Source organism: Seriola aureovittata, chromosome 19, assembly GCF_021018895.1.
Source record: "Seriola aureovittata isolate HTS-2021-v1 ecotype China chromosome 19, ASM2101889v1, whole genome shotgun sequence".
Lineage (NCBI taxonomy): Eukaryota > Metazoa > Chordata > Actinopteri > Carangiformes > Carangidae > Seriola > Seriola aureovittata.
The window spans coordinates 22762674-22782575 of NC_079382.1; the positions used below are offsets into that span (position 1 = coordinate 22762674).

General features: G+C 41.1%; 1 protein-coding gene across 2 annotated transcripts in view; it reads right to left on the reverse strand.

The window, feature by feature from the left end:
• LOC130187884 (serine/threonine-protein kinase D3-like) overlaps positions 1-19902 on the reverse strand; it is a 37013-nt gene that overhangs the window by 14368 nt on the left and 2743 nt on the right. For both annotated transcript variants that reach the window (XM_056405826.1, XM_056405827.1), the window contains exons 2-4: positions 19093-19757; positions 5090-5228; positions 3200-3331 (exon numbers count right to left, since the gene is read on the reverse strand). In XM_056405826.1, coding sequence (XP_056261801.1) covers positions 3200-3331; positions 5090-5228; positions 19093-19401 — 580 coding nt within the window. In that variant the 5' untranslated portion in view covers positions 19402-19757. The remainder of the gene's footprint in view (positions 1-3199; positions 3332-5089; positions 5229-19092; positions 19758-19902) is intronic.

Genomic DNA, 19902 nt, shown 5'->3' on the forward strand with positions numbered 1-19902 from the left:
TATTCTGAACCCGCCTGCCAGATTTATGCACCTGGGTTCGGACTCTTTGCAGGATCCAGAATCTTTTGGCAGGAAAAATAAAAATAATAGGAATTTGAGAAAAAGGGGTGATTTGTTAGCATGCTAACATTTGCTATTTAGAACTAAACTCAAAGTGGGAACTTCATCAGTTTTACATGTATTTGGTCAAAAAATGAAGAATTGGGTGAATTTAAATGTCATGATGAAGCCAAATGAAAAGAGAGATTCATCCTCTGGGGACCATGTGTGTGATGTTTGGATTAAATTTCATGTCATTGTCAGTAGCTGTTGAGATATTTCAGTCTGTGTGGAGGATCAAACCACAACCTGACTGATACTGGCGTCGCTGGAGCCACACCTGCCAACACCTCTACAGGTGTGTTCAGACAGGAGGTGAGGTGTCATTCACTCACAAGAAAACTCCACTTCTTTCTGTTATTTCCCTCCAGTTTTCTGCTATTTTCTCTTCTCTCATGCACGCCAGGTGTGACCTGAGCTGTCCACCTGAGATCAGATCACCTGAGACGGATGTTGATGTCAGGTCTGAACAGCACCTTTGTGTCTGGGCAAATTTGCATCCAATCTTTCTAATCTTTCCACTGACTTTGTATGTTATCATCCCGCCTCCTCACTTCACTTCACTTCCTGTCTGGACACAGTCAGGTCACTACGTCTCCAGCGTTTCAGCACGTAATTATCCCAAAACTACAAACTGTCATTTTTACATTTCGATTTATGTACAGATTAAAAAAGTAAACACATGTTCATGAGGAGCTTTAAAGGTGCAGGAACGTGTTTGTTTGAACCTTTGGACAGAGTCAGGCTAACTGCTAAGCTACGCTAATCGACTCCCCGCTCTCCCAAACAGAAATGTAATATATGACATACAGTATATGTCCCTACATCAAGAGTGATAATCCCATTTATGTCACCTATAGGGGGATATATGAAGATATAAGTATAAGAATTTGTGAGTATATTAAGACTATCTATGACACATTTTTATGATATAACATACAGTATATGTTAACGATATAAATTACATTTTTTTATTAAAACAACTTTTAGTATAAATTTATTAAAAAATTTGTTTTTCTTATTCATTTTAAACATTCTATCTTTACTGTATATATATTATATCGTTATGTTTCTCATAATTCAGTGAATCCCAAACTGTTGAACTATTCCTTTAAAGCTCCTCCAGTGTAAAGGTCTCTGTCCATGTGTTTGGTCTAGGTTCCATATTAATACTGTGAAAGTAAAGAGAGGAGATGTAAAACTACACTGAGATGGTTTTTGGTTCTTAAAACCACAAATATATCTTCTTATGGATCAGTGCTTCAAATAAAACACAGGAGAAGAAGAAAATATTGAGCTTTAATATATTTCTTTTGTATCCTGTTGATGTTTTTCCCTCCACTCTTTCTCCTGAGCTGGGTGTAAAAGGCCGAGTGCTTCCTCCTATTGACACGCTGCCAGTTCGAAGCTTCTCTGGGAAGATGTATCACATGCTGCTGTGTATCCGTCACATCCCACTTCCCTTTGTATGTGTGTGGTTGTGTGTGTGTGTGTGTGTGTGTGTGTACTGAACTAGTTTGAATTGTTACAGGCTTTTCAAAAGATAATGTCAGGTGCACGTGGCCAAAATCAACAATGCCATTCACAGAAAAACTAAAAGTAAAACAGGCTCTAAAGATGCAAAAAAACAACAAAGATTTATTCCATGAGAAGAAAAAAAGGAGAAGCAGTTTTTCTATGAATGGGACCTTTGTGTCGTTGCCCGGGCCAACCAGTCACATTGTTGAATTAAAGTGTCTGAATAACCCCATTAAGAGATGTGCATGACGAGATGTGAAAATCAAACGGTTCATTCATGCAGCAAAAAGAACCAGGACCAAAATCTGAGAGCAGGATCCTCTCAGCCTAAAATCATCTGCTGGTGTGCAGCTGCTTCAAAATGCAGGTACGTGAGTTTTACAGAGCTCAGGATGTGGTTCGTGCGGCTGTTTATTAAACTAGAGGCTAAAATCGCTTCTTCACCTCCGTCACTTAGTCTGAAAACATTTTTAACCATTTCTTCCTCCAAACAGGTTCTGTAGGAGGAGGCCGGCTGCGTCCCTCTCCTCTCTGCGTGGCGTCGCTAAAGTTCAGATTCACTCGTTGAGATCGAGACTTAAGAAGACGAGAATCTTTGGAAACAAAAAAAAAAAAAAAGAATTGCAGGAAGTCGGCGAGTCAATGAAGACATCCTGCTACACAGTCACTGCAGCTTTGATTCAGGCCTGAAAACCAGTGTGAAAACCTGTGTGTGTGTGTGTGTGTGTGTGTGTTGGACGTCTGCCTGAGCCTCAACTGGACGTGGCATTAATCAAAGCTGAGGCCGAACCCTGAGAAGTCTGGCCGTCTCTGTTAAACTCATTAACGTCCCATTCCTCTGACATCACCGCACAAACACGTCACTTCCTCTCATAAAGTTTAATTGGCAGGAAGCTCGTCTGATTCGATTTAAATACCCAGATATCCTGACGCTCATTTCTGACAAGTGGTTCGTTATCAGATCGACCCAGCCTACGTCTGACTCATACATTCGACTGTGGTTCTGTATTTCCGTAGCTGCAGAACTGCATCACGATGCAAAGAAATGTTGTTTAAACAAAGTCATTATTTTCAGAACCGAAGAAGAAGAATTAAAGACGTTAAAGAGCACAAACTGTGAGTCTGAGATCTCAGACTCAGACCTTTAAAATCAGCTCTGGGACAATTACAAAATCAGCTTCTATCACCTTAAAGCTCCATAGAGTCTAAAGACTTGTAGCATTGTGTTAATTATTTACAGACTCCTTTATTAACAACAACGTGCAAACTGAATGTCATTTGTGAGTTTACTGGAGCTCGGGTGTATTTGTGTTGCCAACAGGAAGCAGATCCAGTCATGTTCAACCACAACAACCCGATCTGTGTCTTGTTGAGACTTTCGAACTGTAATCACACCTCAAATCCACCTGATCTGAGACTCTTCCAGTGTGAGTTCACACCTCTGTGTCATGAGTGTCTCCTCAGTCTGAACACACCCCTCCTGCGTGTGACTGCAGGTGTGAACCACATGAGTTCAGAGTCATCGTAAGGCGACCTGATGTAAACCAGGCAGGTATCAAACCTTAGACCTCGCAGCTCTCACCTTCACACTTGAGTCCCTGTCTGACGAGCCCCCACAGCATCTCCCCACAGTCGTCGCAGAAGGCCGGGGCCTTGTAGGAGTGAACGTAGAGCGTGTGAGGTCGGATCTGGAAATCCTCGGCCGTGGCCAGAGCTGAAAACAATAAACACAGAAAAAACTGATTCAAAAAAATGGAGTGTTTTTAACTTTCAGGAAACTACGTCGCTTTCATTGTATAAAACCATAACAAACCAGAACATTAGGAACATCCCAGTTCAGGCTTTCTTGTCCCTGATCCATTTTGTGTGTACACACACACACACACACACACACACACACACACACACACACACACACACACACACACACACACACACACACACACACACACACAAGTGTCTTTAACATGTTGAATCAACGTGTTTCTGCAGAGCCACAAATAAATCAATTAAAATTTTTAAAAAGGCGAAGTGTGGTCACAGCATGTATTGATCTGATTGTTCAGTTCACTGCACTTTGTGAACTGAAGTGAACTGATGAATAAAAAACTATTTGTCACACTTTATTTTGATTTCCTCAAACAACCACGACGGAGAAACTTGGTGGTGCTCTGCAGGTTTTTAACCATTTTTCTTTTGGAACTGCAGGTTTTAAGCAGCTGGAATTATTGTCAATTGTTGTATATTGGGCGCAGATTTGTCCTCCACTGCAGAATGAACAGTGACAGTAATAAAGAAATAAAGCAGCAGAGATCTGCAGGGTTTTGCAGCAGCAGCAGGAGGAGAAAAAGAGGAGGAGGAGGAGGAAGTGGTCTCGGGTCTGAGCCTGATTCGGTTTCGGGCTGCGACTTTGTTTTCTTCCTCCTGTGTAACGTAAACCTGCCGCCGCTCTGAGCTGTGAAGGTGTCAGTTTGAGTTTCTACAGCCCGACCTGTCGACACGACTCAGGAAATGACGATCCCATACACACTGTCATGGTTAGAGCGCACAGGGCGATCCAGGGCAACGCTGCAGCGCAGGAAACTAGATCTGAGCCCCCCCCCCCCCCCCCCCAAGAGAGGGATTAACAACAGGGAGGAAGCTGAGACAAAACAAATAAAATTAATATAAAATGATTTCAATTGTTGTTAAACTTTCTCTTCTTCTTGTGGACTTGAGGCTGTAGAACCTGCACAGCCAATATATGATTCATTGATTCATAATAATCACTAATAATGCAAATACTTAGAGTGATAATAATCAAAAATGATATTTTTTGTTAATCATTATGTGTCTGCACATTTTAACATCAATAAAACAAAATCAAAACTGTGCAAATGTGATTTTTTTTTTTTTAAGTATATTTTTGGGGCTTTTTATGCCTTTATGATGCACAGCCGAGAGAGAGGACATGGGGGGGGGGGGGGGGGGGGGTGACATGCAGGAAAGGGCCGTCCGATGTGGGATTCGAACCGGGGCCGACTGCAGCGAGGACTGTGGCCTCTACACATGCTTTGTTTATTTTAACTGTTGATTTACATGATGATTAAAATGATTTTATGTCCAAACACAAACAGTTTAAGATCAGAGGCGTGTTTTTTGTTTTTCTTATTTTTCTGACTTTTGTGCCTAAAAGTTTCTGTAAATCAGAAACTAAAGCAGCAAAATATGACTCAGCTGCTTCCAGACTCCATAAAGATTTTAGGAGATTTAAAAAAGGAGACAGACCACATCACTAATTCATAAATTACTTATGATAAAACGTGAATTTGAATGTTTTTTAAAGATGTGGATCTGATGCTGGTTTAACGCTGGTGTCAGAGTCAGAAGCTGGAGGAGGCAGGAAGTTACCATGTCTGATGAAGAGGACGCAGGACTTGACTATTTGATGCAGAGAAATAATATTCAGCAAACGAAGAGTTAAGTTTCTCACCGGAGAGCACCACCTCGACCAGGTCGCCCTCATGGATCTCCTCCGCTGACATCAGCCGCTGCAGGATGTTGTCTGAGTTCAGGTCGTGACGGAAGAGAAGGATCTTGTCGTACATCCCGAAAAATCCACATTCAGGGAACTGAGGAGGAAGAAGAGGAGAAGTAACTGCCCCTGGTGAAGTGTGCTTCAAACTTCACAGCTGCAGAAGAAGCTGTAGAGTCCGACTTAGAGAGAAGAAAAAAACGGCAAGAAACCGGAGGAAAATAATAAAAAACAGGAGTTCCTGTTCAGAATAAAGATAAAATCCATAAATATATCAAATATCAATATCCAAATAACAGGATTTATTGAAAATGAAAATGCAGATTCAATATCAATACATATCATGATATAAATATAATTCAATGCAAAAAACTGAATAAAAGAACCTGATGAGAATGTTTTTTTGGTTAAAGACGTGAATAAAATTCACAAAAACTCCAAGTGATGTAACGTTAAGTCCACATGAATAAACCAGAATTTACATAGCTGAACTCAGGAGTGTGTGTGTGTGTGTGTGTGTGTGTGTGTGTGTGTGTGTGTGTGTGTGTGGTAATCATGAAGTGTGTGTGGTGGATCTGGGGTTCAGCAGCTCTGCAGCTTCTGCAGGTGGAGCAGCTTCCTGCCCCGAGCGGCTCTGAGTGTTAGCAGGATGTTAGCAGGATGTTAGCAGCGTGCAGGTAGCATGCAGCGTGGATCCTGCAGCGCACACCGACGGCAGGAAACCCAGCCGACAGGTGACGAGGCCAAAGCTCGGATCAAGTTCAGATGAACCACACACACGTGCACACACACACACACACAAGGTCTATCATGAATTATGGCTGAGGTCCTGTCACTGACACCCAGCACTCATTAACCACGTGGCTACACATCGCCGCTCAAACAAATAAACAATGACAGCCGGAAACACTGGACCCCGGACGTCTGGTCCAAAGATCCAAGAGAGAAAAGAAGGAGCAGTCACTCTGTCGTTTCTGGCCTCGTCTCCCTGTGATCGTGTTGTGTCTCTTTGTGGTTGTTTTATGTCTCCTTGTAGTTGCTTGGCGTCTCTGTGGTCTTGAACATGTGCTAGTTTCCCCTCAAACATGAGAGGTTGCAGATAATCACAACGTTAACATTTGGGTTTCAGACTGTTGCTCAGAACGATCAGTTTGTCGTTCTGAACCTGTGAAGAGAATTTTAAATCTTCTGATCATTCATGAACTAAACAAGAAACTGATTAACACAAAAAAAACAATAAGTAAATAAATATTAAGTCACGACTGTAGTGGTCTGCTGCCGGCTGTTTTTACCACTCTGTGCTGAATGTGACTTCTCATCTGATCTGAATCATCGTTATTTTTATCATCAATTTTTTGTTGTTGTTGTTCTGACTTTGCAACTTATTTGAGAAGATAATAATTTAGATAAAAACACTGTGACAAGTAAACCTGTATCTTCTCATCCTGCAGCAGCTTTGAAACTGGTATTAAACCGGAGGCGGGTGAGAGAAATCCTCCATGAGGACCGAGTGAGACCTGAACCAGGAGTCAGAACATTTGGGCTGCGTCCAATCAGCTGCCGCCTTCTCTGAGGTGAGCAGAGAAACACACTAAGAGTTCAGTTAATGGACAAGAGTGTGTGTTTAATACACACTGATCCCCTCTTAATGGTTAATCCTCCATTAACCAGGCTTAACCCCACACACACACACACACACACACACACACACACACACACACACACACACACACAATCCCTTTTCACATTCTCTCACTCATCACTGACGCCTCACTAAACTGAAACCAGATTTCTGACGGCTCCACAGCCTCGTTCTGGTCGTCAGGGGCGCTGAGGCCAAAACCTCCAGGCCCCCGCCATGACCTTTGAACCCTCCTGCAAGAGCTGGAGCAGAGGAGGGGGTGGGGTGGGGGGGGGGGGGGGGGGGGGGGTGTCGCATCCTCCGGTTGTTGTCTTTTTTTATCCACCACCTCTTAATCTGTTCTGTGCTGCACTCATGCCATTATCAGAGAGACTAAGTGTTCATGGAGCCCAGTAATCCTGGTTCAAAGGGGGGGGGGGGCGCAACACACTAAACAACATCCGTCCCACACGCCTACGCCCACGCCCACACACACACATCTGCAGGAAGTTTATATGCATGTATGTATCAAAAAATAAAGAAGGGAACTAGAATCAGCTCCTTGTGGTCGTATCCCACTCAGACCAGTTCCAGGTTACATCTCTGTCATAATGACAGTGAAGTCATGAGTAATGACTGTTTGTCAAGGCGTTACTGAGATATCGTGTTGAGAATGGGACATACAGACAACCTGAAAACAAAATGGCTCCTGTTCTGACTGTTGCGGAGAGATGAAAGCATTACCTGGGCTGTATCATTAATCATCATTAATAATTACAGCCATTAATCACCTGTTGTTCATCAGTGAAGTGGCTGCTCCTCCTCTAGTTTTAAATCCTGTGTTTCTACTTTGTTTCTGCAAACCTGAAAACGTGCTAACGCCAACATCCGGGAGCAATATGATGAGAGAAAAAAATTAAAGAAGCTCATCGAATATGCTTTTAATTGGCACCATTAAAAGTAGCCAAATTAGGTTAGCAGTTCCAGTTTGCAGTGCACCCATGGGTGTACTGATAACCATCACTGTGTCACTGTGATACTGAGGAAAACTAAAAAACGTGACTTTTCTAAGGCGAGTTCTGAAGCGCCTTTCTTCAGTGATTGATAAGTGGATTAATGGAGTTTTATTCTCAGTGGACATCAGACATAAAGACATCTGCCGGAAGAGTAAGTCACACTGAATGAATAAATGTGTGTTTCATGTCTGTGTGTGAAGATTTGACTGAGTTATGACTCTTGAGAAGAAGATTCTTCGTCGTCTCCTCTTTTGTCTCCGTCCTGCTGAACGTCCGCATCCATCACAGACCAGATCTCATTTCACGAAGGTTTAAACGTCCAGAACAATGAGTTTAATTACAAAAGGTGCCCGATGAAGATTTAATTCCCAGGTCCCCCTGTGATGTTAATCCCATCTGAATGAATGGGGCTTAATGGGTCCAGCTCTGTGAGGCTGTAATCACTGCAGGCACACGGGAGCTAACATGCTAACAATGACAATGCTAGTGTTAAGGGGGCATTACTTCCTGCTTCCCCTGTCTGTTAGTGTTGTTAAAATCCCCTTCACTATAGGAAACAACAATAACAACGAGCTGCAGCCTAGACGCTGAAAATGGAAAAATTTTGATGAAGATTTGGATCTTGTGTTTCTAAGAAATTCAAACAAGCCGCAGCGTTTTTCCCCCTATAGCAGGATGCTAAAGGTCGCTGTGAGATATAAGTGATGCTATACGAGACTAAACCTCGTAGTGTTAATATTGCCACCTATTTTATAGCTTTAGTCTTTTCATGTTGTTAATTTTGATAATTGATAAATCGTTTTTAAAGATTCGCTGGTTTTAGTTCCTCAAATGTGAGAATTTGATGCTTTTGTTGATGTGATTTGATATTAAACTGAAAATCTTTGGGTTTTAACTGTTGGTTGAATAAAATGAGGGATTTGAACACAGGCATTTTTTCTCATATTTTATAGACAAAATGATTAATTGAGAAAATAATAAGCAGATTAATCAATGACTAGTTGCATCCTTGACATACACCTTATTTGATAGATTTATCATTTAGCAGTTTTTTGTTGGTATTAAAATAGAAACCTCAGGTGTCGTTTCTTTTGAAATCGACTGACAAACAGCAGCTGATGGTGTTTTCCATGTTTTCTTCACAGCGGTTTATGAAACATCTGGACCGGCAGCGGCGTGAAGAGCACAAACAGATAAAACAGCCGTTATCTCCCACTAAAAGCTTTTCAGCTCCAATAAAACTCTTCAGCTTTTTCGCCACACGTGTGCAATTAGCCGCTAAAACCGGCTGATGGGAAATATGAAGGTAAACAGCCGGGCTCCTGTTTTCCCTCCGCCCGCTCACGCTGCTGTCACCTCGCTCAAGAAACAACAGGAAGCGGCGCCGAGTGGGTCAAGGTTATCCGAGTGTTTGTGTGGGAGTTTCATTCATGCGCCTGTTAAGAGGCTAAAAACCACACACACACACACACACACACACACACACACACACACACACACACACACACACACACACACACACACACACACACACACACACACACACACACACACACACACACACACACACGGAGCTGCATTGAAGAAAAGTCAGGTTTTGATTTGCTCTTCCACATCTTCATTGTTCTGTTTGTTGTAATTTTGTCTTTGATTTTATGACACTAAAATACTGATTTCATCCCTTCAATTACTTAGAAATTAACCCTTGAATTAACAAGTTGTGTCACAGAAAGTTTCGAAGGTCCCTTCTGCGAAACCTTGAAATGATTAGTTGATCAATCAATTTGTCAACTAACAGAAAAATATTTAGAAACTCTTTGGGATTCAGTCTTTTTCAAGCAAATACAGTGAAACAGTGCCACATATTCTGATTTCAAACCAGAGCGTTTCCTGCTTTTCTTTGTCACGTATAATTGCAAACTTAATTTTTTGGGTATTTGAAATATTGAAAATAATGATTAGTTGCAGCCCTGAAGCTTTTATTAACTACACTGAAAAAAAATACGAATTTCTCTCCAAAACTGAGTCATAAAAGTCGTATTTTAGGAGAAATCAGCTGATGTTTACTCTTTCTATAAATGAGTGTTTACATCCTGAAACAAGACAAAAAAAAAAAAAAAACACAAAAAAATTTGTATTTTGGATTTATTGTTGTTTCTATGACAGATTTTCCTCAATTTACGACTTGAATTCTCACATTTAAGACGCATGAAACCAGCGAATTTTTGCCTTTTTTGCTTTAAAAACGCACACACACACACACAAACACACACACACACACACACACACACACACTGCTTTATGTTCAACATCTGTGACCGTGACCACAACAACATCCTCCCTCCTCAGAGACCTCAGCTGTGTGTGTGTGTGTGTGTGTGTGTGTGTGTGTGTGTGTGTGTGTGTGTGTGTGTGTTTAAGTGACCTCAGTGTTTCCTCTGGATTCATTCAGCAGAAAAACGACCACACAGAAAAAAAAAAAAAAAAGTTTTTGGCACAGAAACTCAACTAAAACCTACAGAAGTTTGAGATTTTAGAAACGTGTCCGTGCTGCTTCGAGCTGCGATGTTTCATTGATAAAGTCTGAAATCTACAGATTTAAGATTTTAAAATACACAGTCTGTTCTGGTCTGTAATGGACTCAGTCTTCACAAAGTAAACTTTATCTGAAAGCTCTATATCTCCTGATTCTGTTGATTAAAGTTTCATTGCGACAAAATAAAAATCCCTGTTGACTGTGATAAAGTGCAGCGACCACCAGTTGAACCAGAACTGGGAGTGAAACAGGAAAAAAACATCATGTTCTGCTGCATAAAAACCACAGAGGAAGAACATGAAGCGCTCTGTAAACTCCAGCTGAACGATAAACACCTCCACCTTGTTCGTTCTACACCTCTGCTGTCTCCATCGTTTCTTTCACTGATAAATGAGATGACACTCACTCAGGTAAAATCACAGTAAAGTTAAAGCAGCTCACTGTTGAATTACATCAATATAATTAAAAAACTTTGTTAGATTTTAATGGTTTTGACCAAACAACATCAGATAATAATCTACACATTTCTCTACAATAGATGAAGATCACATTCACTTTGTGTATTTTAATCCTTCGTCTGAATTAACAGCTTCTATCCATTAAACATCACATAAACCTCCTCGTCTGCTTTTTCTGTTCAAATGTTAAAAATCTGAAGGAATCTTCTTGTTTCAAACACAATCTACTTTTAAAGGAGGTTTTATTTGAAATGAGTTTCAAGTTAATGACATTTGGTTTTATAAATATTCTGACTAGTCAAAAATAAAAATTAGATAGTGAAGCTTAAACTTGCAATAACTGATTATGTTTGGACACTAGCAGACAGCAGAAATGAACCTAACAACTTAATACAATGAACAATGTGCGTATTTACACATCCAGCAGTTACAGAGCAACATAATCGTCCGTTTGTAGTCGTGTTTGAGATCACCTGATGACTGTGAAGCTAATATTTCTTCTCTTTCAGCTCTGTTTTTGTTCTCCACCAGCTCCTGAGGGGAAATCTGGCTCCTTACCTGTTATAAAAATCTCTTCTAGCTGCTTTAAAATGACAAATTTAAGACTTTCCTTTCCATTAACATCACTGTGAGACAATCTGGATGAATAAATCAGCTTAAAATAATGAAAATAAACAAAATGTTAAGTGTGAATATAAACTGATAAACTATAATTTTCTTGGTTAGAGATAACGTCAGTGGAGGTGACACTGAATCATTACTGTAGGAGGTGATGACCTATCGCACCACAGGTGACCACATGGTCAACCACAGGAAGACAGCTGCCTAACCCAACGACACACACACACACACACACACACACACACACACACACACACACACACACACACACACACACACACCTTCATTCGTAAGTAGAGAAGCATTCTGATTTAATGTAACAGGAATTTTGTTTGATTTTAGACCCTGTGAGTAAGTTTACAGTCACAGGTTTTAACGTCATGATTCATTTGTGCTGATAAGAAACGAGAAGTGAAGGAAACCTGCTGCTTTATGAAAACACAGGTGATCCGAGGTCATGAGACATAAAAAATCTGACGTGATGCCCTTTAAAGTGCAGTCTGGTGTCCCACCTGCACCACGATTAAAGTTTAGATGCAAATGAGCGACAGATATCCCGATTAGATCTGATCCGTTAAACAGAGTAAACATTAAACCCAAAACCCAGTTTCCTGTTTCTGATCAGATGACGATTGGGGAGACAGAAACAAAGCCACTTCCTGGTTCTTATCAGAGCAACAGGTACAGTCGGTGCAGATGAAGGAGGACGGCTAGAGGTCATGTGTGTGTTGACATTTAACGGCTGCATGTCAGTAAATGTTACTTGTGCGCTGCTGTGATTCAAAAGGTGAGTTGGGACTTTTTATGCCCTGACCTCAGACTTCCAGGCAGACACATCCTCCACGACAACCGCTGCCAAACAGAACCTTTAGTTTATGTATTTGCACAAGCAGGGGAAAGCACGACATGACGTGCTGTAGTTTAAATAATTTCAATGACAGTAAAAAAAAATCTACTTATCAAACCTTCCTGCTGAAGACGGACGAGCTTCTGGCAGGTAAATGAAGCCGTCAAACCGACTGACGTGACTCCTGATGTGATCTCAAAGGATGCAGATTTGCACGGATGTAATTACAGATGCAAAACAAGTTTTCCTCTCACGTTCAAGCTGGGATTCATAACTGAAGTGTTAAAAATATCATTTTAAAAATAACAGTTAAAGAAGGGGCGTCTTGTAGCGTAGTGGTTTAAGCAGGCGCCCCATGTGTAGAGGCTACAGTCCTCGCTGCAGTTGGCCCCGGTTCGAATCCCGCATCGGACGGCCTTTCACTGCATGTCATTCCCCCTCTCTCTGCCTCCCCGTTTCCTGTCACTCTCCACTGTGCTGTCCATTAAAGGCATAAAAAGCCCAAAAATATATATATATAAAAAAAAAAATAACAGTTAAAGAGGCCGTTTGTAAGTTTTCTCTGTTGCTGAACGGGGGTTTCTTGTCGGGAGTGGGTGGTGGTGATTGTCCCTTAGCGAGATGGAGACCAAACAAGAGCTAAAACGGGAGTAAATACTGGACTCACATTCAGTAGGTGAACTGAGACACAATTCAAAATGAATGCCGACGTTGCTCTGTGAGTGCTGGATGTGTAAATAAGCAACTGTTTGTGATTTTACAGCAGGTGTTGCTGCCTAACAGTGACCACAACTTAAAATGAATGTAGGTTTAAATAAAACAGAACAAGTGTTTGGATTATTTTACACAAAAAAACAATAAATAAAAACAAGCTAAAAAGCGTAACTCCATTTTTTCACTTTTTATCATCTCCATATCACCCGTTTATTCCTATACTGTGTTTGTGTGTGTTTCTATACAGCATTATATTGTTTGTCCTCCCTCTGTAACTCTACCTTACTTCTGTCCTGCTTTTCACTCTTATTGCTATTGATTTGTTTGTCAAAGCACTTTGTAAACTCTGTTTTTAAAGTTGCTATATAGATAAAGTTATTATCTTATTTTATTATTAATAGCAAACATGTTGAAATCATCCTGCAGCAATGGAAGATTAGAAAAAAGGATTTAAGGACACAGATAATGAGAAAAAGCTGTGTGATTAATAATTACAACTGTATCCACTGTGGTATTTAGTCTGTTCCACCATTTCATTTGCTAAAGTTTGAAGTATAAATATAGACATTGTGTATAAACCTACAGAGGAAGCTGTCATCTAAATGTCTGGTTACATTTCTTATCTTTGTGGCATCAAATGTGCCACTTTTATTAGATGGTGTGTTTATTTATTTAAAGTTCCCGTTGCTTGTGTTTCACATTTAACATTTCAGAAATTTGGCTTCTTTTGCTAAATGAGAAAAACAGGTTTTGTAGGAAACATTTCAAAAAGTATTGGAAGAATAATAATAAGAATAATTTCAGATTTCAGACCTAAACTTAGGAATCAGTTGTAAATAATTTTCAATAAATACCCTGACAAAGTTATGATCTTGTATTTCTTGATATGAGTTTAGGATTTAAATACTGTTCACAGTTCTATGTAACCTCTAGTGGCCATTAGAGGAACTGCAGCTCGAGCCTCGTTAAGACTTTATAGATGATCATTTACTCGTTTAGAGTGAGAGCAGCTCAGGTTAGAGAACTTGAAGACTTAAAAGTAATTTTATAACATGATTTAGTTTCAGGCGGCAGCTGTGTTTGTGTGACGTTCAGGGTCAACAGGAAACTTTGTGCCTTTCCGAGGATTTTTTTTTTTAATCTAATGAGACGACAGATGGAGCTTGAAAAGTTAAGCCAGGGTTTAAAAACATTTAAAAGAGAGTGACGCTGTTAACGTCCATTAATTCAACATCTTACATAAAAGAAAAGAAACGAGAGATTTAATCCTCTTCATTTAACATTAAAATCACATTAAAACAATCACAGAAATTAAGATAAATCCAGCACCACCTGCTTGTATTAACTACTTTTGTTCATTTTGTGTCTTTTTTCATTTATTATTGTCATTTATATAATCCAAATATATAAACACGGTTGAAATAAAAGGAAATCAGATGAAATGGAAACTAAATTCAGCTGCTTCTTCTGCTGTTGGTAGAAGACGTACGTCAGAGAAGTGCTGACAGTGAAGCTGTTTAGACAACGATAGTAAATAAATTCAACGTCAGATTTATTCTTGTTGTTTGTTTGAAGCTGATAAATGACAAAACTATAAAATGAAAAACAACAAACAGCTCAAACATTGCACGGCTCCTGTTTTCACTTATTTATTGCACCAAAAAAAGAAAAGAAACGATGACGTCTCAAACACCCTGCTCCTCTTCAGACCTGAAGATGGAGCCCTGCAGTGCGATTGTTGTTTTATTGTTAGTTTGTTTTTCGACCATATTTTTAGCTTGGATTTGTGTGTACACCTTCAGTTTGTAGAAGAAAAAGGAAAACATAAAAGTGGTGTAACATCCCATCAAATATGTAAACGCATTACACTTCTGCATGTCAGTATCATTATTATTATTATTATTATCATCACCCGCCATATTATCATCATCTCGTCTTCACCACCTTCACAGATGCTGCAGTTCTGACATTTAAGAGAATTTTTAAGCAAAAAAAAAGTTTGATAATTTGTTTTATTCTTTAATTTATGAGTAAAAGTTTGATGAATACTAGTCCAGGTTGTTCAGTTATTTATTCACCTGATCAGAAATAGGATGACGATGGAAAAGAGAGAGAGAGACGCAGAGAGAACAAAGAGACATTCACTGTGTGTCCTTGTAAATCATGTCAGGTACAAGCTAATGGCTGCTTTTAGCTGAAAACCTCCAATCTCCATTAAACTCAACAATGTTTGTCCTTTATACTGTTATACTCAGGGTTTAATTTGATCAGTTTAAATATCAAACTGATGAAAACAGTTTGTCTTTAGCATTTCAGGAAAAAATGAAACAAAAAAAAAAATCATACACAAGTGGAAATACTCCATCTGGAGTTACGAGGTTTCCATACGACACCAGCGCAGTATTTAAAAGCTCTGTAGGTGGGTCGAGCGACCATTAAAACACACTGACATCTCTCCATCTCTCTTTTCTCCACCTGAACCACCACCTGGCCTTGGTAACCACAGAAACCGGCAGAGAGGAGGACATGGGTCCCTCACATCGCCGTGGCGACAGAGAGAGAGAGAGAGAGAGAGAAAGAGAGAGAGAGAAAGAGAGAGTGAGAAAGAAAGAGAGAGAGAGAGAGAGAGAGAGAGAAAGAAAGAGAGAGAGAGAGAGAGAGAGAGAGAGAAAGAGAGAGAAAAAGAGAGAGTGAGAAAGAGAGAGAGTGAGAAAGAGAGAAAGAGAGAGAGAGAGAGAAAGAGAGATGCTGGTTTTTATGTTGTAAATAGCGGTTCAAGGTCCCGGCTGCTGGAATCACTTTCACTTCAGACCTGTGGGACGATGTAGCCTCAGTGGAGCCACATCAGGTCTGTTCTGTCCTGGACTGACTGGACCGGACCGGGTCTGAACAACCCTGATAAATTATACACGGTCTGAAAACTCCAAGTCTGTACAGAGCGTTTTAGGATCCTCATGTATCCAGCGTTTTCCACAAAAACAGGTTTTAAATTCTGTTTTTTATGTAAAAAGAAAAAAAGACATATTTCTGCCATGTTTACACATCTGTAACTTCAGTTCAGCTAATGAGCTATTCTTCACTGCAGGTGGTAAAATTACCAACACTGTTTTCTGACTTTCTCACCTGCTGCTGCTGCAGCCCAGGTGAGGCAGCAGAGGAACCACAAACAAGTGGTCGAACACCACCCAGAGAGTTAAAGCTGCATTAACTGATTTTTGGCCGTTTGAAGGCAGGAGAACTTTACAAGAAGCTGACAGACAAACAACCCTGACAACATATATTAAAGTGTCTGGTCTCCACCAACTCCTGAGGAAAACGTGTTTTTAACAGCTCTACGTTCCACTGTCGTCACCAGCTGGTAGAGTTATCCAACTTTTCAAGTCACTACCTTTGTCTGTTTACTGTTGGAGCCTGAACCACGGCAGTAAATGTGCCGTTTAACCAACACCATGAGCTAAAAGAGGCTGAAAGACTGAGCCCTGTGTGTGTGTGTGTGTGCAGAGAGGGTTGTCAGTGTGGCAACCTCAAAGGGAGGGGAACTTCCCTACTTCCCTAACACCTCCCCCTTCCTCCCACAACACACACACACACACACACACACACACACACACACACACACACACACACTGAGTAGAGAAGTGACATAACAGCAGTAAACCAGAGTTGACGCTTCCATCCAGCCTCATACGAGGTCTCAGCCTCATGATGTGGACACAAAAGGGAGGGAAAAAAACGATTCCAGTCATCGTGTCCTCCTGCTGCGAGCTCCTGCTGGGAGTCCTGCCCCGGGGTTTAGGGTCGGTTTAGAAAATTAGCAGGTAGCTGTGATATTTACACACACACAAATCCTCCCATCACTGCACCCAGCAAAGCAAAAACTACTATAGTAAACCGTTACACAAAACCACTGCTCAAGTGCAAGACCTGTCACAGGCGCAAGAAGCTTAACAGGAGAGGACTTTTCCAACAGGACAATGATCCCATAGTTTGCAGAGAAGAAATAAGTAAAAACTATGATCTGGAGAATGTCTCCTTGATTTGAATCCAATGAGAAGCTAAGAAGAATCATCTCGACTTGTATAATACACACCCAGGAGGGTCGAATCTGTCATCGGAAATAAAGGCTAAGATACAAAATCTTAAATATAAGAGTTAGTTTTTAAAAATGGACCTTCATTTATGGTTTAATTTTTAATATAACCTTATTTTTGGCTAAAAATAAACAAAAATGTATTAAAAGGTCCCATATTTCACAATTTTCCTGTGTTTTATTTGAAGTGTTGATCCATAAGAAAATATATTTGTGGTTTAAAGAACCAAAAACCATCTCAGTGTAGTTTTACATCTCCTCTCTCAGGCTTCTCTCTGGAGCTCTAGTAACAACAGGTCGGTGAGCCAATCAGAAGAGAGGAGGCTCTGAGCCTCTCTTCTGATTGGCTGACTGTTTTCTGAGTGATCCAATAAAAATATAGCAGATTTCAGCTTAAACACTCAAAAACTCAAAAAACCAATTCCTGCAAGGTTTGGATGGTGGGTCCAGGTGGGCGGGGCTTGGTGACAGCTTTGTTGTGACATCACAAAGTTCCAGAAGTCCTGACGGCTGGTTTTAAGGCTCAGTTTCTGAATACAGGCTGTGTGCATTTCTCTGTGGACTGAGGCTTTGATACTTTCACAGTATTAATATTGAATCTAGAGCTGATCTATAATCACACTACACATGGACACAGACCTTTAGACTATATGATTTATATTTAAATGGAGAGGATTACTCAGTTTTGTTGTGAGGATCTTGATCTTGGACTGAGAATCCTGTCTCCAAACCCTGTGAATTTTCTTTTCATGAAGCCATCGTTTCCACACAGAATAATTTTAGAGGAAGTGAAATTACACAGTGCACAGTGAGAACAATCAGCAGGACCACCCTGCTGCTTCTGCAACACAACACACAGCTGTTAAAGAGGAAACACAGAGCGCTGACACAGCAACAACGACCAGGAAGTGACATTCCCTGTGAGGAGACTTTTCCTCTGCTGTGCCTGAGAACACAGAGTGACAAGACACAACAAGTGAAAGTGTTTGACGGCAAACACTGGCTGTCCCAACAATCAATCAATCCATCAATCGATCAATCCACCAAACAACCAATAAACGAATCAGTGAAATGCTGGTTAAGTAACGACAGTGGGAGAGTTACTCGAAGAAGTTCAAATGAGAGCATCACCGGGTTTTCCTCCACCCATCACCATGCCCTGCAAAGCAGGTGGACTCATTTGGTTTGCTGCAATGTGTGTTCGTGTGTGTGTGTGTGTGTGTGTGTGTGTGTGTGTGTGTGTGTGTGTGTGTGTGTGTGTGTGTGTGTGTGGGCTGACAAATGCATTTAGTGTGGTAAACACAGGTGGTGGGTTCAGCGTGAGCGGTAAAACCAGTAGATGGTAAGAAGATAAAAGTCGAGCCTGGAGCGGATGCCTGAACTACATGAGTTTCAGGTCTGACATGACGGAGAGGTTACACCAACTTTTACCAAAACTCTGTCCAGCACACAGACGGAAAAATAGAACTGAGATTTTCTCATAATTATGACCTTTGGTTCTTATAATTTTGAGCTACTATGTTTTGTTTTGGAGATATTATGTGCAAAAGAAAGTCACTTTCCTCTCCAATTAGCCAGTTAATTAGTTAATTAACAACCTGTCTCCTACTAGCATGTTTGTCTTTGCTAGTTTACCATGCAACATAAACTGGGGGTGTATCCAGGTAGTTACGGCCGAGTAAGACCAGAATTTAAAGGAGCTATATGTAAGTTTTTGCTACTGCTACATAGCTAACGTTAGCATTAGCAGCTGATTACTTACCAGTCTAGAAGAAATGTTGCAAGTTCAGCATCAAACTTAATTTCTAAACTCGCCAAGAGCTGTCACAAAAAGCAACGTCAATGTATGCTAACATTACATCATAAGCATGCTAACTAGCTAGCCCTGTCTCATCAATTTCCGATACCGAGTCACTGTAGCCTCCTACTGCAACGTTGGCTGAAACTTTTACCAAGAATGGTAAGTGAATAGCTGATAATGCTAATGTTAGCTATGTAGCAATAGCAAAACTTACAAAAAGCTCCTTACAGAAGTCAAATGCAGAGCTCTAAGTTTACCTTCTGGTCCACGATGGAGCAGACGAGCTCCCTGACAGCAGACAGCGAGTGCTCTCCGTGGTCGAGGGTGACCGTTTCCCTGGTGAGTCCGATCTGGAGCAGGAAGGAGACGCCGTGGATGGATCCCCGTGAGTTTGTGGGGCTGGGGGCCGTCTGGCTGCCGTCAGACAGCCGGCTGCAGAGGGTGGCGGGCGGGCTGGGTGACGGCGATGGAGTGGGCGGGGCCACATGTTGAGGGAGGACGGGGAAAGACCGAGGTGAGGCCGGTGGCGGCGGCGGCGGTGGTGGCGGGCTGTTTTCGGCCGACATTTGCTGCTATCTGTGACGTGGTCCGGGCGGGAGAAAGGCCTCGTGGGTGAACGACATCCAAAAAAAGAGTCCGACTGCTCGGGCTTGTTCGTCAGCCGAGCGTTTTCTGCCCCCTCGTTTGACCTGATTCACATTTATCACCAATAAAATCCTGCAAGGAAAGTTTCCTCCCGCCGCCGGGCATCTCTGAGGCAGAAATGAACCAAAAAAATAAAAGGTCTGTGATCCTGGAAACTCAACTGTAAAATGTTAAATCCTCAGGCCTCCTGCTGGATGAAACTCTTGATCATGTTGTGAGCAGCAGTGGATGGAAACAACCATGAAAGATCTGGAGTTTCTCTTTTCACTGGGAGCACCTGTTGAAAATAATGACAACACATTAAAAAAATAAGTCCCTCGGTTTATCTCCCTTTTTTTTTGCTTTTAGATGTTTCAGTTCAGAAAGTGTTTAAAGTAAGGCTGCATGATATGCTAAAAAAAAAAATCATATGGCGATTATTT